The 25,234-nt window shown below is 39.9% G+C and overlaps 2 protein-coding genes across 4 annotated transcripts in view; one reads left to right on the top strand and one right to left on the bottom strand.

The window, feature by feature from the left end:
• Nucleotides 1–279: 279 nt before the first annotated feature.
• Nucleotides 280–25,027, bottom strand: CA5A (carbonic anhydrase 5A). Of its 3 annotated transcripts, none has more exons than XM_074882018.1 (7): nt 24,775–25,027; nt 15,200–15,397; nt 11,042–11,160; nt 9,217–9,312; nt 8,982–9,044; nt 6,985–7,140; nt 280–5,002 (listed from the first exon to the last, which is right to left on the bottom strand). In XM_074882018.1, exons 1-7 carry the CDS (start codon nt 24,902–24,904, stop codon nt 4,823–4,825), a joined length of 942 nt encoding a protein of 313 aa, XP_074738119.1. In that variant the 5' UTR covers nt 24,905–25,027; the 3' UTR covers nt 280–4,822. The 3 variants fall into 3 exon arrangements, with proteins under 3 accessions (XP_074738119.1, XP_074738120.1, XP_074738121.1); XM_074882019.1 differs by lacking the exon at nt 24,775–25,027 and adding an exon at nt 16,742–16,877; XM_074882020.1 differs by having other exon boundaries at nt 4,859–6,051.
• BANP (BTG3 associated nuclear protein) overlaps nt 16,939–25,234 on the top strand; it is a 169,153-nt gene continuing 160,857 nt past the window's right edge. The window contains exons 1-2 of the mRNA XM_074882010.1: nt 16,939–17,077; nt 17,548–17,623. The gene's annotated coding sequence lies outside the window, so the exon portion shown is untranslated. The remainder of the gene's footprint in view (nt 17,078–17,547; nt 17,624–25,234) is intronic.

The following is a 25,234-nucleotide window of genomic DNA, read 5'->3' on the forward strand; positions in this document are numbered from 1 at the left end:
GAGTGGAAACTAGTTTGAATTAAATCAGCTAAGCATAACATATGTCTGATATCTAGACTCCAAGCACAGCTAAGCAGTGAGACAGAGAAATTAACGCTTATTTCACCTCAACAGCCAATCTTTATCGATAAAAGTATTTTATTTTACTCAAAGATCTTTCTGGCTATTTGATAAGATTCTTGTAGCCACAACCACTAATGTGAAACTCTTAAGAGTTATACCACACATCAGTCCAATGCTCAGTTTTATCAAGACCAATTACACAACAGAAAAAGGAGCTTAGTTGACAGGTCGAGTTTAATGATCAGTGTCAAATCAAGCAGTTTAGAAAAGATCCTCAAAATTTGGAATCCCATTTTAGATGACATGTCACGTCTAGCTGAATGTAACAAATAATTAGATATCCATCCATCAGTACAGCAGCAACAGAGGGGTCATTGTTCTTTCATTCCAATTATAATACAGTTCAGCAGAGTCTTTCATAGCTTTTAAGTATCACAGAATGTCTGACATCTGATTAGACTCCACTCATAATGCACTGGTTCATTCTCAAAGGAGGAATTGTATTATTTTCTTGACAGAAAATCTACTTTTTAACTTGGAGAGCTTAATTACACAATGAGATACAGGCACAGGTTTCTCTGTGTTTCTTTATTGCATAGTCACACACTAATGTAACAGTTTAAAATCCAACAGCTAGAAGTTTCTTTACATCAGGTAAAAACTGAGGAAAAAGGCCCGTATCCTAGGAGAACAAAAGGCATTCCCTGTTACATTTATTGTCCGCAAAGACAATTATTTCAGTAAACTATGATTAGGTAGATTACATTAAAATACACAATGTCATAACTGCCACAAAACCAAGATGCACAAATAAAAAAAGCAAAGATGTGCCAAGAAATACAAGTTAAAACATTCAAAATGAAGGCATTCAAATTTTAAAGCAAATACTACTGACTATAAACTTGAGCAGAAAAAAGGAGCCTTCCTCAAAAGTAAGCAGTGTAGAATTCTAGTACTCTAAAAGTCAGTAGATTTTCATGAGATCAAAGCAATCTCCCACTCTGCAGCTTTCAAAGCCAAAAGATACACTCATGTCAGACTTGTGGTTAAAAACAGCAATGCAAGCCACTCGTGACAGAAGATGACAAAAGACTGGTCAGGTATACGTGGTGGCATACACCTGAAGTGCACTGGTGAAAGCCTTGGAATGTAGGAATATGGATCAAACATTCAAATGCCAAATGGAGTTGTTCCAGCTATGAAGACACCAGAAACAAGACTTCTGATAAGAACAACATTTAACAGAAATATTGAAAGGCAGTTGGAAGTCAGACCAACACAGATGCAATTCTACACTCAAAAACCTTCTACTCCCTTTTCAGTAAGCCGGCCCCCAAATTACTTGTATTAGGCTTTAATGCCTCATACTTATTGCCACAGGAACGCCTCCCAGTACAGCATTAATTAACGGAAGCTACTACTACACAAGGACAAATACAAACGTGTGCTTTGACCCTTTCATATTGTACCATCTAAAAGAAGAGCCTAAAGTTTACTATGCAGACACCTTTCAAACAGAGTTTTAGTTGTGCAAAATAGTTACAAATATTAGCTCCAACAATCAAATCGTTTTTCCCCCCACGCAACTGAGAGAATAAGGCAAAAGAATTATATCTCATCTCCTGTTTTACATACACGTGCAGGCACACAGAATTATTTTTCCTGAAGTTAGCTTCTGCAAGGCCAATACAGTCATTGTAACATAAAAGTTAAAAAAAATCCCCACCTTTCTGTTCATTTCCAGACTGCTAATTTCAAAGACAACCTGCCCTGCAACTGAGATACTGCCTACCTTAACCAGAGATGCTAAAAGACTAACGTGTAAATGCAAGACTCAAAAAAACTAGTAAAATAACTGTAACAGGAAATCCCTGTAAAGCTTGTATTTGTAGCACAGTAATTTTTTCTACGTGAACCCTGTTTCGAGATACTTGAAACGATCAGTGCTGAAATTAAAATGGATTCATTTTATGTCAGTACACTTAGATGTGATTTTATCTAAATATGTCTGGAGTATAGCTTATTAACTGTACAACTGGGTAATACACCTATTCTCTAACAAAACTTTCAGCACAATAATAAAGTAAGTAAATCTCTATAAGAATTTTAAACAGATCACTGAAAAGACAATATTCAACATCATCTCTGATGGATGCATGGTGGTGAGCATGTTAAAAGGAGATTTACACACCTAGGAAGAAAATCTGGTTCAGTGAACCAAACCTAACCATTGGAACTCAGTTGGGTATGAGCATACTACAGCATTATGAAGCACCTGAAGATTAAACATTTACACCACAGTAGTTCCCTAAGAAAACATGTATTTTGTATTTGCATATGCTAGAAAAGCCATATTAACTAGTGAAACAAGTACACAAAAACTTGGTGAAAACTACCAAGGTAACTAAAAAGCTTTGAGCAACCGCATGAAGGTTTTTAAAAGACCCATTCATATATGACAGGAGTATTGATGCAGGCTACCTACGGCTAGCCTAGTGCTGCTGAGTCCCCTGTACTTTTAAATGCGAAGGCAACATTAAGATGGCTTTATATTACAGTATTTCCTAACTGCTAATAATGATAGCAGAATGCTAGCAAAAAAATCTCAAAGATAGACAAGATACGTGCCAGTTCTGAATCACTTTCTATGAGGTCCTCCTCAGAAAAATGTTTGCATGAACAGCACTGAACAAAAACCTCAAACTTAACAATGACCACATCATATACATTCAAGCAGAAAGTAAAATAATTTGTTTCCTATTGCCAGAACTGTAGATACCCCTTCCAAAATTATTTTGGAACCTATCATTCTCTGGCAAAATCATCACTGATGTGATTCTGCAGACCAGGAACATAGTAAAAAAGTCTATCTGATGACACCAAGGGCTGTATAGTTCAAGTGAGACGGTATAGTTCAACAAATTGCTATAGATGGTGTGATTCTAGAGTTCAACCAAGATGGTAAAGTTCAACTGAGCAGTAGGGCTTGGGTAAGGTAATGAAACCAAAATACATACTGCATGTTGAATATACCACACAGTAAAAATAAGTGTATTACACTGGGATAGAAGAGAGTTTCTTACATTTACCACATACAGTCACTCTAAGGTTAAGTGGCCACATTTCAAATTGCCAAGGGAGAAAGGCACAACTGTTGCAAGATAACAACAGCCTGAGGTAGAGCTATTAAGGAAGCAAAGGCAGGACCTGGGCACTTAATTGGTTAAACAAGGATATTCAAAAACCTTAAAATCATCAGGGTCACACTAAAAAGTGTTAAAGTGCTTTTAAACTGAACATTTGGACTTAAAAAAAAAGTACCTATTCTAAAGTTCTGAATTTAGCATTGAGAAGCTAGTGTCCTGTCAGCAATCGGTGACCAGCAACCAAGTAACATCTGTTCTCCAAGAAGACTCCTCAAATATGATCAATCAAGATCACATCATGAGTTTATAGACAGACCTGCTCCTCATCAGAAAATCTGACCATACATTCGGTACATTAATTTCATGCACACGCACACTGTTAAATACAGTAAAGAATAAAAAGCCAGTAAGAAAGGTGCTTGAGAGAAAATTATGGCTAGTAGTAGTATGCTTCAGAGGTAGATAATACTTGTGGCAATTGGACCGTAACTCTAGGATAGGGCTCCACAGCTGGCAGTGCCTGGGCCACAAATAAATTTCAATCACCACTTAACTTCGTTATCATAAGGTGCTATAAACACAATCTGGTCCCCAGTTGTCCTGAAGCTAGATAACTCTTTTTATAAGAAAAGTATATCTTAAGACAAAACTTTGAAGAGAGTGCACTGGTGCTCTATGAGTTACTGAAAAAAATTCTTTAAAGTATTGAGTGCTGCATTCTGTCCATACTCTTCCAGCACTGGATTATGTTTCAGATATTTTTTTCCCCCCCCCAAATCCCATTGGGAGGGTCAGCTGGGGCTTATCTAATTTTGCTTTCCTTTGATGTAATCAGTTTTCCTGGGATCAATTGGACATTTTCGCCTAATTTGCTGCTCTTGCCAATTTTGAGATACTGGTGAATTCTCGTCTGTTCTCTTCTTCTGGTACAGAAAAGTAAAACCTGCCAAAGCTAAAAGCTTCAATATTCGTTATAAGGTTTTAGAAAAAGTCTTCTGTCTTGCAGTGTAGATTCTGTGGCATCCAGATCAAACATGGATCACACGGTCAATAGAATGGGTTAGATTCTACAAGTAATTTTTTTCCTTTTCCTCTTGTCATCCTAAGGAAGAAGATAAAATGTCTCTATGTGACTAGAGAAGCCAGTTCTCTTCCCAAATCTCCAAAACAATTCCACAAAAGGACCTGATCAGTATTAATACTTTCCACTTCTTCACACTTCCTGCTTGCTAACATATTTTCAGTTGGGATTATTAATCATGCAAAGCACTGAAAGAGCACTTGAAGAGACACAGAACAATTCAGAAAAGAGGCAGGGGAAGAGATCTCCTGCCCTTATTTTTACTTTTAACTGTCAAAATAATTCCTTGTTGATCCCTGCTCTAAAGCAAGTCAGTTTGTTAAGGGTTAATATTATTTAATTCTTAAAAAATGCAAAACTAAAAAAATCCCACAGCTTCTCTACTGAGGGCCAAATGGCACTTAACAGAACTGAAATCATCTGGCTGTGAAACTGTACGGCATACACACGCTGTAGAAAAAGGAAAAATAATTAAAAAATAACGACAGTTATATCCAGGTATCGCAGTCTGGACTGACATTTCACGGGCCATCTATGGCCTGATCTGCTCAGCATGGTCCTTGGGCTGTAGTTCAGCATTCAAGAGATGCCTGCTCTGGAAGGATGAACGGACGGTGCGGTTCATTAATGGCTGAAGAGGGCGAAAGTTGTCTACCATTCTCTTCTCTTCTTCACCATCTGAAGTAAAGAGCAGCATCCGAAATGCCTCCAGCTGAGAATGAGAAACGTCCAGTTTTGTGACTTTACTAACTGGAGAGTTATTGGAGTTCACGATAAAACACAATCATTCATGCTTGGGGGGAAAAAAAAAAAAAAAAATCAAAGGTACTATTGCATTTGCATGCTGAGAAACGTTACCACGAACTTCTGGCACTTCTTTGTCACCTGCTGGTAAAGATTACACCATCACCCATATCGATGTGGAAGATGATTTGTCAGTCATCTGCCATCTTTAGGCAAATTATATCTCAAATGTGGCATGTCTGAGACAGAACCTATTCCTATTCAAATACTGGAACATATGCCATCTTTAAATAAACCTCTCCAACCTTCTTAATTTACACCCTTCCTGGAGTTCTGTTATCTCATACAGACGTGCATATGCTGGCACCCAGAAAAGAGGGAACCTCAACAAGCAACAATCTACATAGTTGTTGTTCTCAGTGGTTTATAACTGAGGATTAAAATAAAGCATGCAGCAGATCATCTTTTAATGCTCACAAGGGCATTACAATGTTAAGTAAACTATGAGCCTTTCTATGCCATAAACGAATGAGAGTAAAGAGCCAAGAGAAGGAAAAAAAAAAGATAAAAAGTTTCAATTGAAAAGAAGAATGATACACTATGTACTCAGTTCTCTCTGCTCTGTTAACAATCTTCAGTTCTTCCCCTCCTGTTCCTTTATGTAAACTGAAACATTAAGATCATGTACATGCCTGTTCTTCAGAGTTAGTGTTCATTTGGAGCATGACTTTCTAGATGGACTAGCTCCATGCAAAAGTTGTATTAAAAAAAAAATAAAAATCAGTATTTTGTCTCATGTCATCGGACTCACGCTTCATTATTAATCGAAGCCACAAAAACCAGGAACAATGCACAGATAACTTCCAGTGCCTCTTAAACCATGAAAAAAAGTAGATTTTTGGGGGGTTGTTCATTTTTACTTGCCTTGCAACAATCTCCAAGACTTGTTCTGTGCTGTAATGCTCCTCAAAGTACTCCACTTCTTTGAACAGCCAAAAAAAAATATCCTGAAAACTTCTAACAAAACCCACAATTGTAGTACAATTCCAGCAAGTTCTCCTTCTGCCTGTTTTCTACTCATCCCTACATCTACTTCAAACCAAGGAATAACATCACACTGACATGTGAAGTACTAAAATTAAAAGCAGTAGAGGGCATACGGTGACAAGTTAGGGTTGGTCTCGGAACAGACTATTGACCAAGAACTCCTCCACTTGAAATAACTTTTGTAACACAAACAGTTGCTGTAACCTTTGTTCGTCTGTCCTTTTTAAAGGGGAATGAAGAAAAAAAAAAAGAAAAGGAATTCAAGGACAGTACAGCCAAATATAGAGTAAACATGCCTACAAAGGCATAGCAGAAAACCCAACGGGGACTTGCTCTATCTCTGGCCATCAGAATGGCATGTGAAGGACTCGGAGCCACCCACCACCCCTTCTGCACCTTCAGAGTCTGCCCAAGGGAAGAACAGAGGATTGGCCCTCACAGCCTCTGCAAGGCTTCTGTGCAAATGCACGCAGCTATCAAGAACATGCACAAAAGGTCAGGGTGGGGAATTTAACAAAACCTGCCCTTTCTCCTCCTGCCCTACCACAAGAATGGCTGCATCCCGGTAAGGAGAACAAAATTAGGCAGTGTTGCAATAAATAGCCTTTGAAGTTTTCAAGGGGCTTCCAGCATAAAGGCACTGTTTATCACAGATCAAGATAAAACTCTATGGGAAAGCTGGAGAAGCATCTTTAACTGCCTACTGAAGAGGTCTTAAATCTTTCAGTATTAGCTGTTGTTACTGTCAGGATAACTCCCCAAACAAATCCTGGGTGTGAAGCAGCCACCCATCTCAGTGTATTCACAGGGAATTACAGCAGCCACTTCTGTGCATCTTCCCCTCCATGACAGCAGGCAGTCAAACAGGTATGCTATGATTTGAAACATAAGTAGGAGATTTACCTGATTCTCATCAACCTCTATTGGCTTCTTCTTAATAATCCATGTGACCGATTCGGTAAGTGGGGGTGTAGTCAAAGAGCCCGCATAGGTCCAATAATCAGGGCATGAAGGTATCAAACAGGAGGGATCAAAGACATCAAACTCGATAACAGTGTCCTAAACACCAGAAAACAATTATTTTTAAAAATTGTATTTCGAGAAAAAAATTACAGAATATTTAAGAAGATTTTAATGTGGTTAAATACTGTACATGTTACGTATGCGTATGCAAAATTAGGTATTGTGAATATTAACAATGATCTACATAACATAATTTAAAACCCCATAAACTCGTACAAAATCGGTAAACTGGGTTTGAGGCATAAGAAGCAGCTAGTGAGTAGATAAAGTTTAAATATTTCTGTTGTCTCCACAAGCCATTAGGAATTCAGTGCATAAGAAATAAGGAGTATGAAGGAGCAACTGACTACGTCTTTGTGGGAGCTAGAAGCAAACAGGAAAAAGAAAGAACAAGTGGTGGAATAAATTCAGGTATTCGGCCAGATACACTTAATCAACAGCAAACAATAGTGCTTTTACTTTTCGCCATGTGATTTTAGGCAGCGGGGAGAGGAAAGACGACTAAAGTTTTATTTAAATCATATCAAATATTCATGTCTCCAGAATGTGCACTCCCACAAGTGAGATACCAGACAGCATGTAGGAGCTTCAGAGCCCATGATTTCCTACACAAACATTCTACTCCTGGGGTATTTCCAGGATATACTGGCAATGCAGGAAAGGAAGAGGCTTTATCAGTTCTCCACTGGGAATGAGAAATATTACAGTAAAGAATCTTTCAAAAATAGGGGAAAGAGATTCTAGATGGGAGTTTTCACCCTTCAAGTGAGAGAGGAAGGTGCTCGGACACCAGAATGGATATTATCTGACCTTCCTCCTCCTCCTCACCAGGGTGATGTTCCTCGGGGTTTGGTGCTTAAGTCAGTGATAACACTGGCAAGGCAACAAAGGTTTTTAAACGTTTTAAACCAAGTGCAGATGAGTTGTTGGGTGACTGACACCCTTTGGAAATGAGATACCTTCAGAGCAGCCCACATGTGGCTTGATGAGCCTAATGTTTGATACTATTTAATTTTTTTTTTTTTTTAAAGGTCTTGACTTAGTTTCTTTCAAATTCATATACTGTAAAATATTCTCATAATGGATGTATATTCACAGATTTTTGTAGGTCTTTTGGCACTGAACTGACTCGTTTAGCATTTATCTGGCAGAATTTTCACTGCACTGCCATAAATATTTGTTTTATTTGGATAAAAAAAATCCTTACTGTGATAAATAACGGCACAGTGACTTCAGCTAGATGTGCTTACATGCCAGCAAAATTCTTGATCTGTATTTTTTGTGTGTACTTTCAAAAAGGAACGGGCACCTGGAGGAGCATGAGCTGCTTCTGAGCACTATCAGAGACGCAGCACTCCCTCTCCTGGCAGAAGTCAGAAATCAGCTATGAAGAAAGAGTCCCATTCCCCTAGCAGAAAATTTAGTGTTTTAAAAGAAAAATCAAACAATCTCCTCCTCAAAGAACAGACAAAAATCAGAAAGCCTTAATTCCACAAGAAATAAACTACCACTTTACAGAGCAGAGAAAGCTCCTTCCAGTTAAACAACATACGAAAACTAATCCCGTGGCAGCTGTTTTCATAGAAGGGGAAGGGCAGGCTTAAACATGTGTGTGCCCTTCTAAGGGGATACCACCTCAAGAGCATTATTTCTTAAAGCAAGAGGTTTGGAAAGCTTAAAGTATACAAGTCCTCCATAAAAATTAGCTTCCCTGCCTCCAGTATAATCAACAATTCACCCAAGGTGTCAATCAGGCCACCTGCTGACATTTAAGGAAGTATTTATTAGTGTTTTGCTATTCTCAAAGTTTTCTTTATGCTGAATGACTGCATCAGCTATGCTGAGTGATAAGTGGTGGGATACTTAAAAATACTCACCTTGTGTTTAACTGCTGGCAAAGCATCAACCAGCGTCTGCAGCCCTTCATGATGTGCTCCTAGCTGCAGAAGACAGGTAGGGGTTAGCGAATCATTAAACTGACATTCTGCATTTCTACCCTAATCAGTATTTTTTGAAAACAACAACAATCTAGAGGTATTTTGTCTTAATTTGGTTTTAACAAAATGAAAATAAAAAGGCATCATTACAGCTTATTACACAAAGTGAATTTACCTTCAAAAACACTCCAATAACAGCTAAGCCGTTACCTTCCATCACAGCTTCTTCAAAAGTTGGGTACACAACAGCATTCCAGTGTACTAAATGCAACTGAAATAGAAATGAATGAGAAATCAACACATGCACAGAGCACAGCAATGATAGCAAGAAACCTGACACTTGATCTTTGCTACATTTGGTCCTTGGCAATTTGAGACACTGCAGCGAGCTACCCCAGAAATCACACACCACAAAAATGAGGACCTAAATGTTATTGGAAAATAATGGTACTTCCCTTTTTTTTTTTCCTTCCTTTTTTTAAACAGTAGTCAGAGACCCATAAACTGCATTTCAAACATATGAAAGGGATTTTTTCTGTGCAGGACTGATTACAGGAATGCTAGTTAAAGGCACAAAAAAATTGTAGTATACCTGGAACTGAAGGACTCTTCCATCTCTTAAGAGGCAGAACAGAGCGTGCTGTTCTGCTAAGAAACACTCTCCTGCACATGACATAAGCTTTCTCTGCATTGCTTACAGTCCAATACAAGCATTCCATTGAGGGGTTTTGTGCATTAAATAGACAGCCAGCACCAGTACCAGAACTCAGTCATACAGTCTTGCTGTTAATAAATATCTTGCCAAGCTGATAGGCATCATTATGAACACATTAACACGCGATAAACATCTTCTCAAAATAAGCAGTAATAATTTTTCAAATTATTCATCTTTGGCATTTAACTGTGTTTATACCTGTCATACCTTCATCTCTGAGCAACTTAATCTATATTTTTCCCCGTTCCTTTTTATTGACTCTCTTTCTACCTTAGTAGTTACTTAATCACAAAAGTTTTGTTACTTTAATAATTGCTTAAGAGTTGAAAACAGAAAATAAAGTGATCATGATAACCACTATATTACCATAGAATTCTGCTGTACGCAATTCTAACGACTTAAGAAAAACAACAAAAAATTGTTGATAACTGGAATCGACTTTCTAACATAAGCCAAGGCTCTGGGGTCACATACACGAGACAATTACTGTATACAAAGTAAGCAGGACCAGGCTTCCTGAGTTACAGGTATGGGTGTCAGAAATAAACAATCTTCCATTTTATCTTTAAATATTTTTTTGAAAGAGTATTTAGTATGTGCTTTGTTTCTCTGCAAGCGTTTAGTAGTAATAAACAAAGTGATTTCAAAGCAGTAAGGATTGGGAGATTTGGAGGTCCAGTGGAGACAGAAGCTGAGATGCAGTGCACACACCGTACTCGCAAGAAAACAGACACTACACTTCACGTGAACCCTTTGCTTACAGCAGCTCAGAGGTAAAGCACTTACATTTTTTTAAATGAAGATCTGAGCTTGCACATTTACCTCAATATTTGCTGCCCACCTGGTCTGTGCCACATTAGCTGGGAGTTCCTTAAGACCTGACTGCCCTCAGTCTGCTTTCTGTCTCATCCTTTCCCCCTCCAGAAGGAAGGACAAGCAGAGTTGTGCCACTCCACGCAGACAGAGCTGGAATAGCAATGGCACTTTGCTGCCTGCCATTGGCTTGTCTGGCAGCTACCCCTGGGGACATTCAGGGAGAAGAAAACATTCCTGAAACTTTCAGTAATGGGGCCAACGTTCACTTTTACGACTGTGTTCTTCTCCAGAAAACACAGTGAACATCAACTTACTAATAAAATGGCAGATGTACCGTGGCACCTACCAGGTCTGATCCTTAACAGTAACCTGCAATTCTTCAAATTGGAAGTTTTCTAGCATGCAATATAATCACAGACAGCCTCCCGTCCCCACAAGTATTTGCATTGCTCAGCATTTTATCTCATACCTCTGCCGGGTAAAATTTACTGTCAACTGTGTGCTCTGAACCCCACTCGTTTATAGCTCCCCAGTGGAAGTGGAACTGCTTTAGCCTGTATTGGTTTTCCAAGGGACCTCCAACGATTACTAAAAAACAAAACAAGACACACACAAGTATTGATAAACATGACTTAGAATCATCCAGACAAGTAATACAGCAAGATCCTCTTTGAAATAAATTTGCCCAGAAAAGAAAATCAGGGGAGCAAGTACCTTAATGGAAACAGTCCCTTATTGCTTGGCTACTTTTACACTTTGCCATGACAAAATTGTTCAAGCAAACACATCACTGTTTTTTCCCTGCAGTCTGAATCAGCTCTATCGAATTGAAGATAAGCTATCTTCAATTCCATCTGCCTTCAAGGGAATTTTTTTTCCAATTCACATCAAGATTGGCAGAGTCATGGTGGTTACATGATCCGTTCCACGCTCTTCTCTCTGAGCAGGCATGTGAGAACTGCCTTACCAGAAGAAACACGTATGATGACAAAGCAATGAATACATCTATTAAATGACATCCCAGCGAAGCCTCAATAACTATGAAAAATATTGAATTTTCCCATGACAATAGAAGACTTCAAAAATCCAATTTTGACAGAAAAATCAGTACCTTGTGTCAAATGTTCAATTCTGCTTTTTTTAAATTTACAAAACTCCAAACATACTATTCTGCTTCAACGCAGCTTTCAGACTGCCTAACCAATGTTAAAAGATTTCCTGCACAGCCAGAAATATGCTAATATGCCTTCTGTAAGCTGTTCAAACTACACTTCACAAAGCATCTAAACATACAGCCCGCCTATGGGTAAGATTCTGAGTTTTTGGAAACTTTAGTGCCCTTTTTAGCCATGAGTAAAGGTAAACATTCAGTCTGCTCTCCTGATTTCAGAAGGCCTCTCATCATTTTGCAAACACACAAATGAAAAAGTCTATGCCTAGTTTTCTGTTAGGTTTTACTCATTTCCTCCTAACTGACCCAGAGACATCCTGAAAAGTCTTCTTAGACACCCTGAAGAGTCTTCTTGCTAGTTATCATAGTATCTGGTAAATGAGAGACCATAATTACTTCCAAAGGGCTAACAGCAAACATTTGCTGATTTTTACTTAACTGTACATCATGGTTAAATTTTATAGCAGACCACTGTATAAAGTACATAATCCCAACACTACTTCTGAAAATAAGTTAATCACTTTAATGCTAAGGAGAAAACAATGAGAAGCATTAAGAGCTTTTCTTTCCTTTTTTTTTTTTTCCCCCTGAAAGCCAGCCAGTGGTTTTGAAATTCTAACTAGATAGGCCTGCTTGTGATAACAGTAAGCTAAAACAAGCTATGTAAATTGATGCAAATTAATATTTAATTAATTTCATCCACTGCTGCTGAGCTCTTAGCATAAATGCAATACTGACCACCATTAAAAAAAAATCATGATGGAGAAAGGTAACTTTCAGAGATGGGATGAAGACGTGGCCCACACTGCCAGCCAGGTCTTTCACAATTAAAGTTTCTGCGCTCTAACACTATCCATTCCTGATTATGTGATGAGGCAAACTTGCAAGTGACTGCATTCACATTAATATTCACTTGAATGTTTGCCTGATGGGTAAAGTTAGGCACAGGCACACATAGGTAGAAAATCAAGTTCCAATAGCAGACACTAAAAAGTGACAGGAAACAAATAGGAACTTACAGCCCCTTTAAAAGCATTTTTGCCATTTCATTTCCTCTCAATTACCACTCTTGATAATTGCAAAACAAAACAGAAGTTTAAAGGAACTTCAACAACAATCAAGGAAAAGAATCACCTCAGCTTTTTATTGTAGCCCTAGTTCTGTTTCAGTCTCATTTCCTTGCAGCAGATGGCATTCATGCACACAGACAGGACCACGCTCTGTACATACTTCCCCACACCCTCTTTCCTCTTCATCCTCCTCTTCTGCTCATAAACAAACACCCCACGGCAGCACTACCTTCATCTTTTGCCCAAGTCTTGTTCTGCCTCATCTCAGGGGTTGGGCGTTTTTGTCTATCCTGGATACATGTTTCATTTTGTTTTTCATCTTCTGCTTAAACTTTGTTGCTTTTTTTGTTTGTTTATTCATAAGCTTCCTTCTCTGTATTTCTACTTATTGTTAGACAGAAGCCAGCAGAAAGAAAAATCAGAAATAGCAACAGTAAAGAGAGAAAGGGAGGGGAGAGAGGCAGGCACTTGAAAACCTGGCTATTTATACGGCAACATCCTGTAGTCTGTCGGTTCTCGGTCTGTCATTTTGGAGGCCTGTCACTGTTTGTTTAATGCCATCCTCCACCAGTCATCATCACCCTTCACTGATTTTTAATTCACTTGAGGAAGATGATGATGATGAGAAGGCTGCCATCCAGAAAGGCAGCAAGAATGCTCACATTTAAGATTCACCTCAAGTATTCAGTCTTACCCATGAGGCAGGTAAGATGTTTCAGAGCTGACTAGCCAGCTGCTGACAGGCCAGCACCTCTCTGACAGTCCTGATGATTTCATGCATGCCTCTGTGTCACAAAAACTGTCCCTGTGTATTTAAATCTTGTGTATTTCTTAACCTCCTGCAGGCAATTCCCCTCCATTATATCAGTTCTTGCAGAAAAAACCCTGACTTTGTTTATCCATCAAACTTCAAACCATTACACTTTTCAGGAACTCATCCTCAGCAGATAGCAAGGTATGGCTGTATAAAGTAAAAGACTGTTAAATCAAAAAGCAAGACCAATCTAAAGTTAGTAAGCTAAAATCACTGATGAGCTAACAAGTGATGTCTCCATCTTAGTCTCTCCTCTAGCCCCACCTCATTAACGCAATAGCAGTTTGTACTGTAAAAACAGAAGGGCACTACTTGGTTTCTTCATTACACGTCACAGTGCTCAAATGAACAAGGGCAAGAATATTCTCTGGTTGGAAACTAATATGCTGGGTGAACAGCTATAAACAATAAAAAAAAAGAACAACAACAAAAAAAGAGAACATCACACAAGCCCCTGAGAGCTCCATGCATTCCACCACTACCATTTCTGCTGCACTGTTTTAATCAGCCTCTTTCCAAACATCAACCAAAATACTGATATTGTGGAGACAAAGCATTTGTTTATTAGCATGCTGAAAGCTTCCTTCCCGGAGCATGACTAAAACCCTTACCAAGTTCTCACATCTCTCATGGTAAGCAGTCACATTACATGTAAGCGACTCTAATCAAACAGGTTCAAACTTGTCCAGGGTCACTCAATTTTTCCCTCCAGGAGAAGCTGAGTAATCAACATGAATCATGTGCTTCACAATATCCCTGACCAACTGCTACCAGCTCACCTACCTTTATGAAATATCTTCTTTATACATACCAGCAACATCCTTTGGCAAAGTCAACTTCTAAAAAGAACAATGGACAGAAAATCTGGAATTTGGTAGCAATATCTTGAGTTTAAGTCACTTGACTCTACTGAGCACTTAAAAAAATACAGCTGCTCAGGTCAGCGTGCTTATTCACAACAAATTGCTGGAATACATAACTGGATTTCTCATGCATGAACTCCTGCTTATATTAAAACAACAGGGACACATTCACCTGCTGCCTACGGTAGCAGCTCAGTATTATTCAATACTCCAAAAGCTTATTGAGTATATATGCTTTCCAACTGAAAGTCACTTTGGTGCTGATTATTTCAAATGCATTAAATATGTAAGTGGCAGATTAATAAAGTATAATGATGGAATCTCATTTAAAGTTAAATAGATACATATGACTGAAGATTGGCTCATGTAGGCACAGCTGTGATATTACAAGACCTTATGAGATTGTGATATTACAAGATATTAGGAGGCAGGATGTTAAGGTTTGTGCAGTAAGAATGAATTTCAACCTACAACAGAGGGATCTGTGCACATGTCCATGGTAATAAATACATGGTAAAAGTGAGGCCTATGTAGAACTTCTGCAATACAATTCCCACTGTAGACCTGCGTTTAGCTAAAGCGTTCTTCTACTGTACATTCATTTTCAACATTTGTGTTGCTATTGAACCTGAGGTTTTACAGCATGCAAATATTTCTCCTCTCTAAGCATTAATAATACATTACACAGATTTTTCTGAGTTTTGCTTACTTGATCTATCAGCAGAATCATCAAATTCAACCAGGAATGAATATCCATTGTTCCAGATGTGAAGACATGTTGTTGGGTCGTAGCTGATTTTCAGAGGCTTCAGAAAAGGGTCATAAACACTGTCTCTCCACTGGATATTGATAGGAGACTGCCGGGTGCCCCCAGGAATTGTAAGCGGACTCTGCCAAAGTGGATGCACTGGAAGGCGATGAAGAGAGTCAGGCTCTAATGCATGATACAGAACTTCCAACTGAATACTTCAGAACTCTTTGGCAAGAGAAGATGCTTTGGCATATTGGCTCCAAAAGCTAATTCAAGTCAGCTGATGCACAGGAAAGTAAAATAATAACACATTCCAGTTACATGACTCAGAGCTACACAGGAAGGGCAGTAATTTGACTTGCAACTGTGTTGATACCTTTCCGTGTTTGCAAAATGCTCTGCAAATAAATTGCCCCCTTATTTGTCAGAAAATTGTTTTCCTTTTATTGCCAATTGATTTTAAGGTGGCTTTTGTTTTACGAGTTTGCCAGAGCATCACCACACCACTTCAGATTTCCTTATAAGCCAGTACCACCAGCTGACGCCAGATCGCACCAGACACGGGATAACTCCCACTGCAAAGCAAAAATATTCTCTTGAAGGTGCCAGTCTTTCACCTACGTGTGCTTATGGGTTACACCACTGCTAAGGGTGTAGTGCTCCTGCCACCCTTACCAATATTGACCAACACTATGCAGTTGGGACCTGCAGCTGATCCTCACACCTGTAAAATCCTCAAAAACCAATTCTGGGGGCAGCTTGGGTACCTCAAAGCGGTATGAGCAGGGCAGATACATGAATATTTTCCACAGGATTTTATTCTGCTTAAAAAAATCGAACTGAGCCCTGCATGGACTTGGGGAGCACTTGTTCACCTGCTGTCCCCCGCACGGGTATTTTTGTGCCCTGCCCATCCGCCGAACCCAAACCTGAGAGGCTCTGAAGCACTGCACTACTGGCTACTTCATTAGATAAAATTACTTGTGGTCTTTCACAAGAGGAAAGAAAAATTAAAATTAAATCTTTTAACAAATCCCTCGTACGAGGGCTGGCTTAACAACCATCCCCCTCGGCTTCCTCAGCACGGGGCAAACTTTATCGGTCCGCACAAGGTCACCGCGCACAGGTAAAGGGGAGGCGGGCGAGCAAAATATTTTCCAGCAGTGCCACAGCTGTTATTGTTACTGCCACTTCCTGACGTTTCAGCGGAGGAACTGTCACGGACAAAGCCAGCCTGAACTTGGCGTCCCCGCCTCTTCTACCCAAACTTTCGAAGCACCCGGAGCCTCCCTCAGCCCGGGGAGGGGCTGGAAGCGGCGACATGGGCGCAGAAAGCGCGGGCCGGTGACCTGCTCTCCTCAGGCGGCGGGAGCTGCTGCCCCGGGGGGGGGGGGGGGTGTGAGGGCAGCCCCGGCCTGAGGGAGCCGGTCCCCGGGCGGCCCCGCTGAGGGAAGCGTCTCCCCCCTGAGGGAAGCGGCGCGGGGGCGCGGCAGCACTCACGGGCGTCTCGCAGGCGGTAGGAGCAGCAGGCGCCCAGGCTGCACCGTCGTGTCCCCCGCCGTGAGGCAGCGGCCGCCCAAACCCGGCGCAACAGCAGCGGCAGCATCGCGGAGGAGTCCGCGGAGTCGCCGGGCGCCACCGCCCAGCCCGGCGCGGCCCCTTCCGGCACGGCCCCCCCGTCGCCATGGCTCCCTCAGGGGAGAGGGCGGTTTCTCTGCCTGAGGCGAGGCGGTGAGGGCAGCCTCTACCCGGCTGGCAGCTCTTTCCTCAAGGCTCAGCTTTTACCAGCGTTTTATTCCGTGGCAACGTTAGAGAAGAGACCGCGGTTCGCTATGGGTACGTGTTCGCCATTTCCCATGGTCAGGCTAATCGCTGTGCCTAACACACACCAAAAAGGTGTTTCCTCTCAGGGTGACAGCGTCAGGGCTTGCTTACACACCTGAGGGGATTAGTGCTTATTCTTCTCCACTTAGTTTTGATTAGTAGGAGGTTTTGGTTTCTCCCAGCTGAAGGTGGGCTGGAGTGTGATGGCTCTCCCACAGAGATACAGGTGGCCTTGGCGCAGCAGGGTCCCTGCCCCAAACTGCACACAGAGGAGTTAGGAAAAATTAACATTATAGCTACTTTACCTGACTGTACCTGTCCCTAAGGCTGGAAGCCAAAATAGGCCGGCCCCGGGATGGTAAAAGGGGCCAAAGGTAAAAGGGACCAACCGAACTAGCGTTTGTCTGACACCACTTGAAACAGTCTTCAATGAAACTCTGATTAAAACCTTGGTTATTCCTTGCACCTTTTATGTGTTACAGCTGCCAGTGAGGAACACAAAGCAAAAGAGAAAAGCCTGTAGAAAGCTGACAGTGCTGGTGAAAGCCCAGAGATGAAGTAAGTGTCTTCATTTTTGCCATGTCTGTTGGGCAGCCAGGAGCAGCACACCACACCTCAGCTCCTGGCCTTCAGCTTGCCGCCTGCTTTCAATCATATTGGTTAATCTCTTAAAAGTCATTTTGCAAATCTGCATTTACCTCTTGGGGATTTTTAATCTTGTTAGGTAAGTACTTTAGAATTTTCATGAGGAACCTGATGTAGCACTGAGAATGTTTTACTGAAACGGACACGAGACTACTCAACTAGAGTTAACCAAGAAGTGTGTTGTCTAGTTTACAACATTATGTAAGAAGTTTTCATTGCATTCACAGTATAAAGTACTCCAGAGCTGAGTAAGAGGAGGTTGAAATCTAGCAAGGGATTTGCTTTGAGTGGTTACATGATCAGAAAAAAGGTAATTGGGAGATGTACAAGCAGCTTGTGATCTCAGGATGCTCAGCTGGGTTTCAATTTCATTTTACTTCCTTCCTGACAAGATATGCCTTCCTTAAAGCACAGGCTTTTTTTGTATAGTAGGATTCAATTGCAAACATAATGAATTCTTGGTTTGACTCTCAATGTTTTTCAGGATGGCTAATTTGCTGTCCTTCAGCATACAGCTTTCTGTACCTTAAAAAGGATAGGTACTTGATGAAATTGAAAAGACTTGCTGCCCATAAACATCACTATTCATTCAGGCTTAATCACAGTTTAATAGCCAACTGATCATGGTTAGGCAACTGTGTTTAGCACAGGTCAGACATAGTTGTTGAAGCTACTTAAGAGCAACAGGTAGCTCCTGGTCACGAGGACAGCCCATAGGAGCTTCATGCTTACTTGCAGCAGGGAGCTCAGACATAGCTTCAGAGATTGTAATACTGAGCATAAACACAAGATAACTGGGTTTTATTCATATCTACTAACAAAACAAGATTGTCGTTCCTTCATGTTCCATTCTTCCATGACGTGTCTTCTAAATATAATTGATAATCTTGGGCATCTTAGAGGTCACATCTACCAAATTAACTAATGTATGTACGCCCAATATCGTAGTATAGATGCTTACTGTTGCAGAACATAACCTGGTTTCTGTACAACTATCAACTTTTCTGTACTTTAAAAGCAATTGAAATAAAAGCCTCAAATTCCACAGCTTTACACTGTGGCATTAAGATGACCAAACTTTGTGAAGCTTTTTAGGGATTTGATCCTGCAAGGTTCTGAAAATGTGAAGTTTATTATAGAGCTACTAAGCTGAAGAGAATGAGTCATTTCTTGTGGGTTGAACAGCACAACCAAAGGAAAGTTCTTATGGCGTAGACTTTCGGAAACGATGGGCTGTTCGGGTGCGAAACTAAAGAGAAATAACTTTGACCTACAACACTTTTGTTTCCTTTCTGAATCATTCACAGAATCTGCACCCAGTTTTTATGTGCACATGCTATTTCTTACTGAGCATAAATGTCAGGAAAACTTTAGCATTTAATTTAAAAAACCCTTCTCTTTAGGAGGTTAAAGAAAACCCTTCAAAATATGAGCTTGGTGGCAGTGAGATGGATTGTTTTGCAAACTGCAGACAGAAAAGCAAAAACTACCTGTGCAAAAGGAAACATAAACCCTAGACCATGTTCCCAGCACTTGGCCTGCGTGGCCAAAATCTTCTCTTCTGGACCATTCTAGAAACAGAGTTTCTCCTTGGCCATGTCCCAGCTAGAGATGATGATTTATGCAAGAGAGAGATGGCTCCCATGCAGCAAGCTGGAGAGAACAACAGCAGCCAGAATTATAATATCTCTGTTGTTCTCGTGTTTTTCCAAAATTGTAATGTTTCTGGACCATCTGGGAGGTTCCAGCTATGCTCTCTCTTGTTCCTGAACCGAGTGGTTTCAGTGTATAGGGAACACCACAACCAGAAATCTGGCAATTGGCCTACGGGATGAGTTCAAGGGATGCAGAATCTGTGTGGAAAATGAAATAGAAACCTCATCTACTAGGTCTGTTTGCAAAGTTAAAACAAAAAAAAGGCGAGAATGAAGATAGTGTGCAGTTTGCACCCTTTGCTTTATGAACGCCTTGTCTACGATCAGCTCACCGAGGGTCTAGTCTAGTGTCCACCTTTGTTACATGCATATTTATGGTATTGTCAGAACAGTTGTAGTAAATATTGTAATATAACAAGCATGATTAAGACGTGAGTCAGCTGTGAAGAGAGATCTGCCACAAACAGATCTAATTTGTGCTTGATTTATTTTTTTTAAAACCTTCCAGGCAGACACAGTGATGTTCCATTTAATTTTATAGTATTTGGAGGCTTCTTACATTTGCACCATGTTTTTTTCCTACCTTTCCCAGCTGAAGTAGATGTATAGAGCCATCCAATAGTCCCGATCTTTTGAATTATTTTCTATAATTAATTGCAGCTGTGGATGATTTAACAGTCTGTTTGGAGTAATCGTTAAAAAGTTCATTTAGCATTGATACAATTATCAAAAGTTTTGGGGTAGGAGTCAAGATCCTGATGAAAATACGGGTTGTGTATATTACTGGATTGTCATAATTTATAACACGATTTCCAAGAAAATATGTTGAAGGCTACAGTTCTATGGTAAAAATCCAAAATAAATTCAGTTAAATGAAAGGATTTACTGCCAATTTACACTGTTATAAACTTGATTTAAAGAGACCAAACATTTTTCAATGTTTCATTTTTAAATTCCCTTTAAGTATCCTGGGGAGGAGAGAGTTCTCAAATACCCCAAAATTAGAAGAAAGAGTATGAAAATTGATTTGGGTGGTTGTCAAATAAGAATGAGGGGTAAAATGACTCAGCTTCAGTGGATTTCAGTCTTTGTGGTTTTAATCTTGAAAAAGACCTGTTGAATAAAGCGCCTTGATTTGTTTACACAGGGACTTTCAAAGAAGCTTCACCCAGCTCTGCAGTAAATCAGGGAGGACAACGTGGTGAGAACAGTTGAGAAACCCCACCCACTTGAAGGAAATATGTCTTTGTCCTAAATTGAGCCGGGGTGCTTTCCATAGCAACACATTCTGAATTAGAAAAATAAAAACAAACAGATTATTGAAAGTCAATAGAGAACCATTTTAAACTTTAAAGGACCATGGCTCTGCTTCAGCCACTTGGATTGAATATTACAGAGGAAATCCAAGATAGGTTGATTTCTTTGAAGCTTTTTAGTATGAATCAAGATTTTGGAGGATAACAGTGATGGTTGGCTGAGGTCCATTGTGACAAGGTGTTGAAGGTTCTGCTGAACTGATGTCAGATTTGGACTGCGATGTAGGCCAGTTTATTGATAAACAGTCCAGAGCTTTTTATCAAATGGATGTAAGTGACAGAGTACTCTAAGCTCAACAGGAAAGCAGCAGCAGATTGTGAAATGCTGAGCTTTTCTCTGCTTCCAGAATGTTTGGCTGAGATAGGAGCCTGGATGAGAAAGCAGTGGCTGAGGCTAAGTCCAGATAAGGAGGAGGTAATTCCAGTTGGCAAGGTAAAGCAAACAGAGGCTTTATCTTTTCTGTATAAAAACATTTGCTAAAATTATGCATGCAGGCTTAGTAGCTTGGCATGGAAAGGGCTTAGATCTCTCGTGGACAATTTGTGTAGCTACTGCAATTGTATGTGCAGTCCTGGAGATGGCACACCTGGATTGGGTGTTGCTGCTGTACTTACACAATTCTTTAAAAAAAAAAAACCAAACACTTGAAGGATTCTGCTTTTCTTGTAACTTCTTCTGCAAGGGTAAGAAATCAAAAAGCCATTCAGGGCTGCTCTGGCAATAATTACTAGGACGAGGGTAAACTCCATAAACTTAAAATCCCTATGAAGAACATTTCCAGCAACTCCCTCTCTTGTGTTGAGGTGTCTGTACAAGATACCACAGAGCTTAGTACAGACATCCCCTGCAGTAAGCCACATCACTAGAAATTTTTAGACATACGCCATGATTCTCAGCAATGTTTCTACAGTTCTTTCCCCATGAATTGCAGAAAAATACTTTTGTCCTTATGGGAACACAAAGGGAATCCAGAAAAGGTGCTGAGAAGCATCAGCCTTTGAATTGTTTAACCTGTGTCTTCACAGCAAATGTCCGAGTGAACTGCTGAGGGAAAGCATCAGCACCCAGCTGGGTGAGAGACTACTTCTGTGTGCAGGAAGGGTGGGGGGGGGGGAAAGGTAGGAGATGAAGTTCAGGAAAAGGGTGAACTTTACATTGAAGACATTACCTAAGAGCTCAAGAGTCCAATTTTACCGTTTCTTTGATCTTTGATTCTTGTCACTGAAAGGGCTGTTTGTACTGTCAGCTGTGAATAGCGGAATTTAATTGACTGTGCTTTTTGCTTTGAATGCACGTTGTGCACAGGGTCTAGTCACCAGATGGAGGAACCCACAGGCTGGCTTATTCAGAGCTAGTGTCTATTCACTGGCAGCCGAAACCAGCCATTCCAAAGATAGTGTTTTCCTGAATCAGTTGTTTTGGCATTTCCTGTGTGAATGTCATGGAATAGAGAAAGATTTAAGTAATAAATAGTATCTGTCTTAAGTTGAAAAGAAGAATGTGAGTAAAAAAAGAGGTAGATAGAAGTTATAGTTAATCAGCAATGGTCTTATGATGGAATGGCCTTGTGTAATCTCTTCCTGGAATATTTGTTACCATGAAGTGAGTTTTGGTCTCTCAGTACCATTCCCCATGGACAAGTGTCCACAGCAAAAAATACAACATCGTTTAGCCCCTTACTGGGAACTGATGGACCACAGATAACCATAAAATAATTACTTTCTCCATCACACATGGGGACCTAGAGACCTCATCTTTTCACCAGTTCACCTTCTTACTCCACTGAACAATTTCAAACAATATTCCTAGAGTAACACCTTCATAGATGAAACAAATCTAACACTCAGTTGTAATATGTTCCATTCCTGAAGCTTTTAATTCTATAGGCCATAAAGTTTTGTGGAATAATACTGAACAAGCAGAATTAGGAATTGTGTAGAGGGATTCTGTGCTGATTCTGAGGGATGTTGATTTATATTGTCTATGTAGCTTCTGACATTGGACTCACAGTGAATATTCACTCGCAATCTTAGTTTATGTCTTCAAATATAAAAATAATGAATAATAAAAAATGAATAAAAATACAAAATAATGACAGAACTTTTTAACCACAATTACAGTGGATTCTCTGGATTTCCCCTGTGAAGCAGTAACTCATATCACTGCACACGATGAGCAGAGTTGTGTGAGCCCCAGCATTACACCTGCTGGCACAGGTTTTGGTTTTAGCTGATGACTCTCCAACACTGAAAGAGTTGGCTGATAAATTACAGATACAGGAGTGATACAGACAGAGTTTGTGACTATTAGAATATGTTCTCTCACATCCACCCATCCTTGAGTGGAATGGGTGTACATACAGTCATACAGACCAATTAACACACCTAATTAATATGAAATAGAAAAGCTACTATTACATGCACCTAATTAATACAAATTTTTTAGAAAAGCTACCATTGTTTTTTCTAAACATTAGTGCTTTACTTTGAATAGATGAACAATGTCTTTTTTTCCTTATTTTAATGGGAAAAATTGAAGTTTCTGAGCACGATTGTAAAGAAAAAACTGGTAGGGAAGGAAGTAAAAGTTTAAGAGACTTTTGAGCTCTACACACGTCAGGAAAGGGAAAAATACTGTCATGGATGCATGTGTGATCATTCAAATTTTGCATTAGGCTCTTTCTTGTGGCTGTTTCCCTAGTAAAACAATTCAGTGCTAATCCAGCTTCTAGAATTAGGCATCTTTGATAGATTTAAAAGGCACCTTTTAAAAGTGAAGGGGAAGTGCTATATTAACAAATTATGCTACTGGCTTGAAGTACCCATTCTGTTCTAAGTTTTCAGAATAAATTCACATTTCCTATTCTGAGTAGCAGGAAAAAACAGAGAAAATTTAGACTGAGAACTCTGAAAAACATTGCAAATACTGTATCTTTATAAGAACTGCTCTGAATTATTTCTGATGTGCCGAGTGACAGGCAAGCTTGCATGCTATATATTACATAAAGCTTCCATGTCTAGGAATATATCCAACACAGTGCACATTGAACTTGGCAGCTCATCTACCAGGTTTTTTGAAATGCTGGTCCCTCAGTGGCAGAAAGTATTTTGGTGTCGTCTTCTAAAATGCATTTACAAGGGTAGAGCTATTAAACACTGAAAGTTACTGAATATTTCTTCCAGCTTTCAATACAAACAAAGCCTCATGCTTGTCTCCATTCTGCTTTGTTTTATCTGTCACAAAATCATCTGTTTTCTCATCCGTTGAGTAAACACGAAGTTTGTCATTTGATAATTTAAATAGAAGGGCATCACATCTCAGCATTCAAGGAGGGATCTAGCTGTTCTCTGGGAAAAGTTAGCAAGCTGAATACATTTATAGAGAAAAAAAATAAGGAACAAAAGGATTTTAGATGCAAAAAAATTACTCTTTACTATTGCTCTAGCTGACATCATGTGCACAGAAGCAAGTAGACACACAATCTCTGACTGGCCTCATCTTATCTGTAGGCAAGTTAATCAGTATTTTAAATAACTAAATCTTTGACATCTTCCAGTAGTATCCTGCATCTCAGGAAGTGATTTACTGTAGTTCTCCTGGACACCACATTTGGAGGGGTTTGTGGCTTGTACTTACACTAGGCCTCATTTTCAAAATTGTAGTGTCTGTTAAATTCAAAGTCACTTCGAATCAATTTCTGCTAAACGTGCTTTGAATTATACAGGTTTCATTGAAATCAGTCAAAACTTTGCAGGACAAAATTAGAAATTAATTGTTGCATGGTCTGTTTCTTCATTATAGTTACAAGTGAAAAAAATCACACAACCCAATAACATTGACACAGCAGAAGTAACAAAGAACAATGTTTTAATCCTGCACACAGAGATAAATCATGCAATTCAATAAGGTGTTTCTATCTCTAGTGTCTTTCATTCTGTTCACTCTTTTTTCTTCAATCTTTCAGTCACATTCTCCAATTTCCCTTTTTGGTTAGCTGACAAATAAGAAAGAAGAGCAACACTTAACTACATTTGTTGTCTTTGTACCTCTGCAGGTACGCAGTACTATTTTGATAAAATGAAATACACTTACATGCATCATTCCTGTTTTTACGAGTGCAGGCGGCCAGGCTGCAGAGTCGTGCCGGCACTGCTGGTGGACTCCAGAGAGTTTTCAGCTGCTTGTACAAATGCACCAGAGTATTTGCCTTCACACTATTCATTGCTGTCACCTTGGCACTTGAAATCTTCAGCTGGTCACACAGCCAAAGGAGCTTTCCAGAGTCTAGCAACCTACCAACACAAAGCAGAGGAAAAAAATCCTGTGGATATACAGCTTCAGGATAATGGAGGGGTCTCCAGACCTATTTATAAAAAATTTTGAGAGCACCCTTTCCTGCTTGGAGAGGTGGAGCTAACCAAGTAGTTAATTTTCAACTTGTCCCCAGACTGGCTTCTTCATTGGCTCTCCATTTTGTTGGAGGTCCAGCTAGTTGATGATTATGCTACATGGGCTTCCCAGGTTCTTTCTCATCCAGCTCTAGGAACACCGG

Source organism: Strix uralensis, chromosome 12 (genome assembly GCF_047716275.1).
Source record: "Strix uralensis isolate ZFMK-TIS-50842 chromosome 12, bStrUra1, whole genome shotgun sequence".
NCBI lineage: Eukaryota > Metazoa > Chordata > Aves > Strigiformes > Strigidae > Strix > Strix uralensis.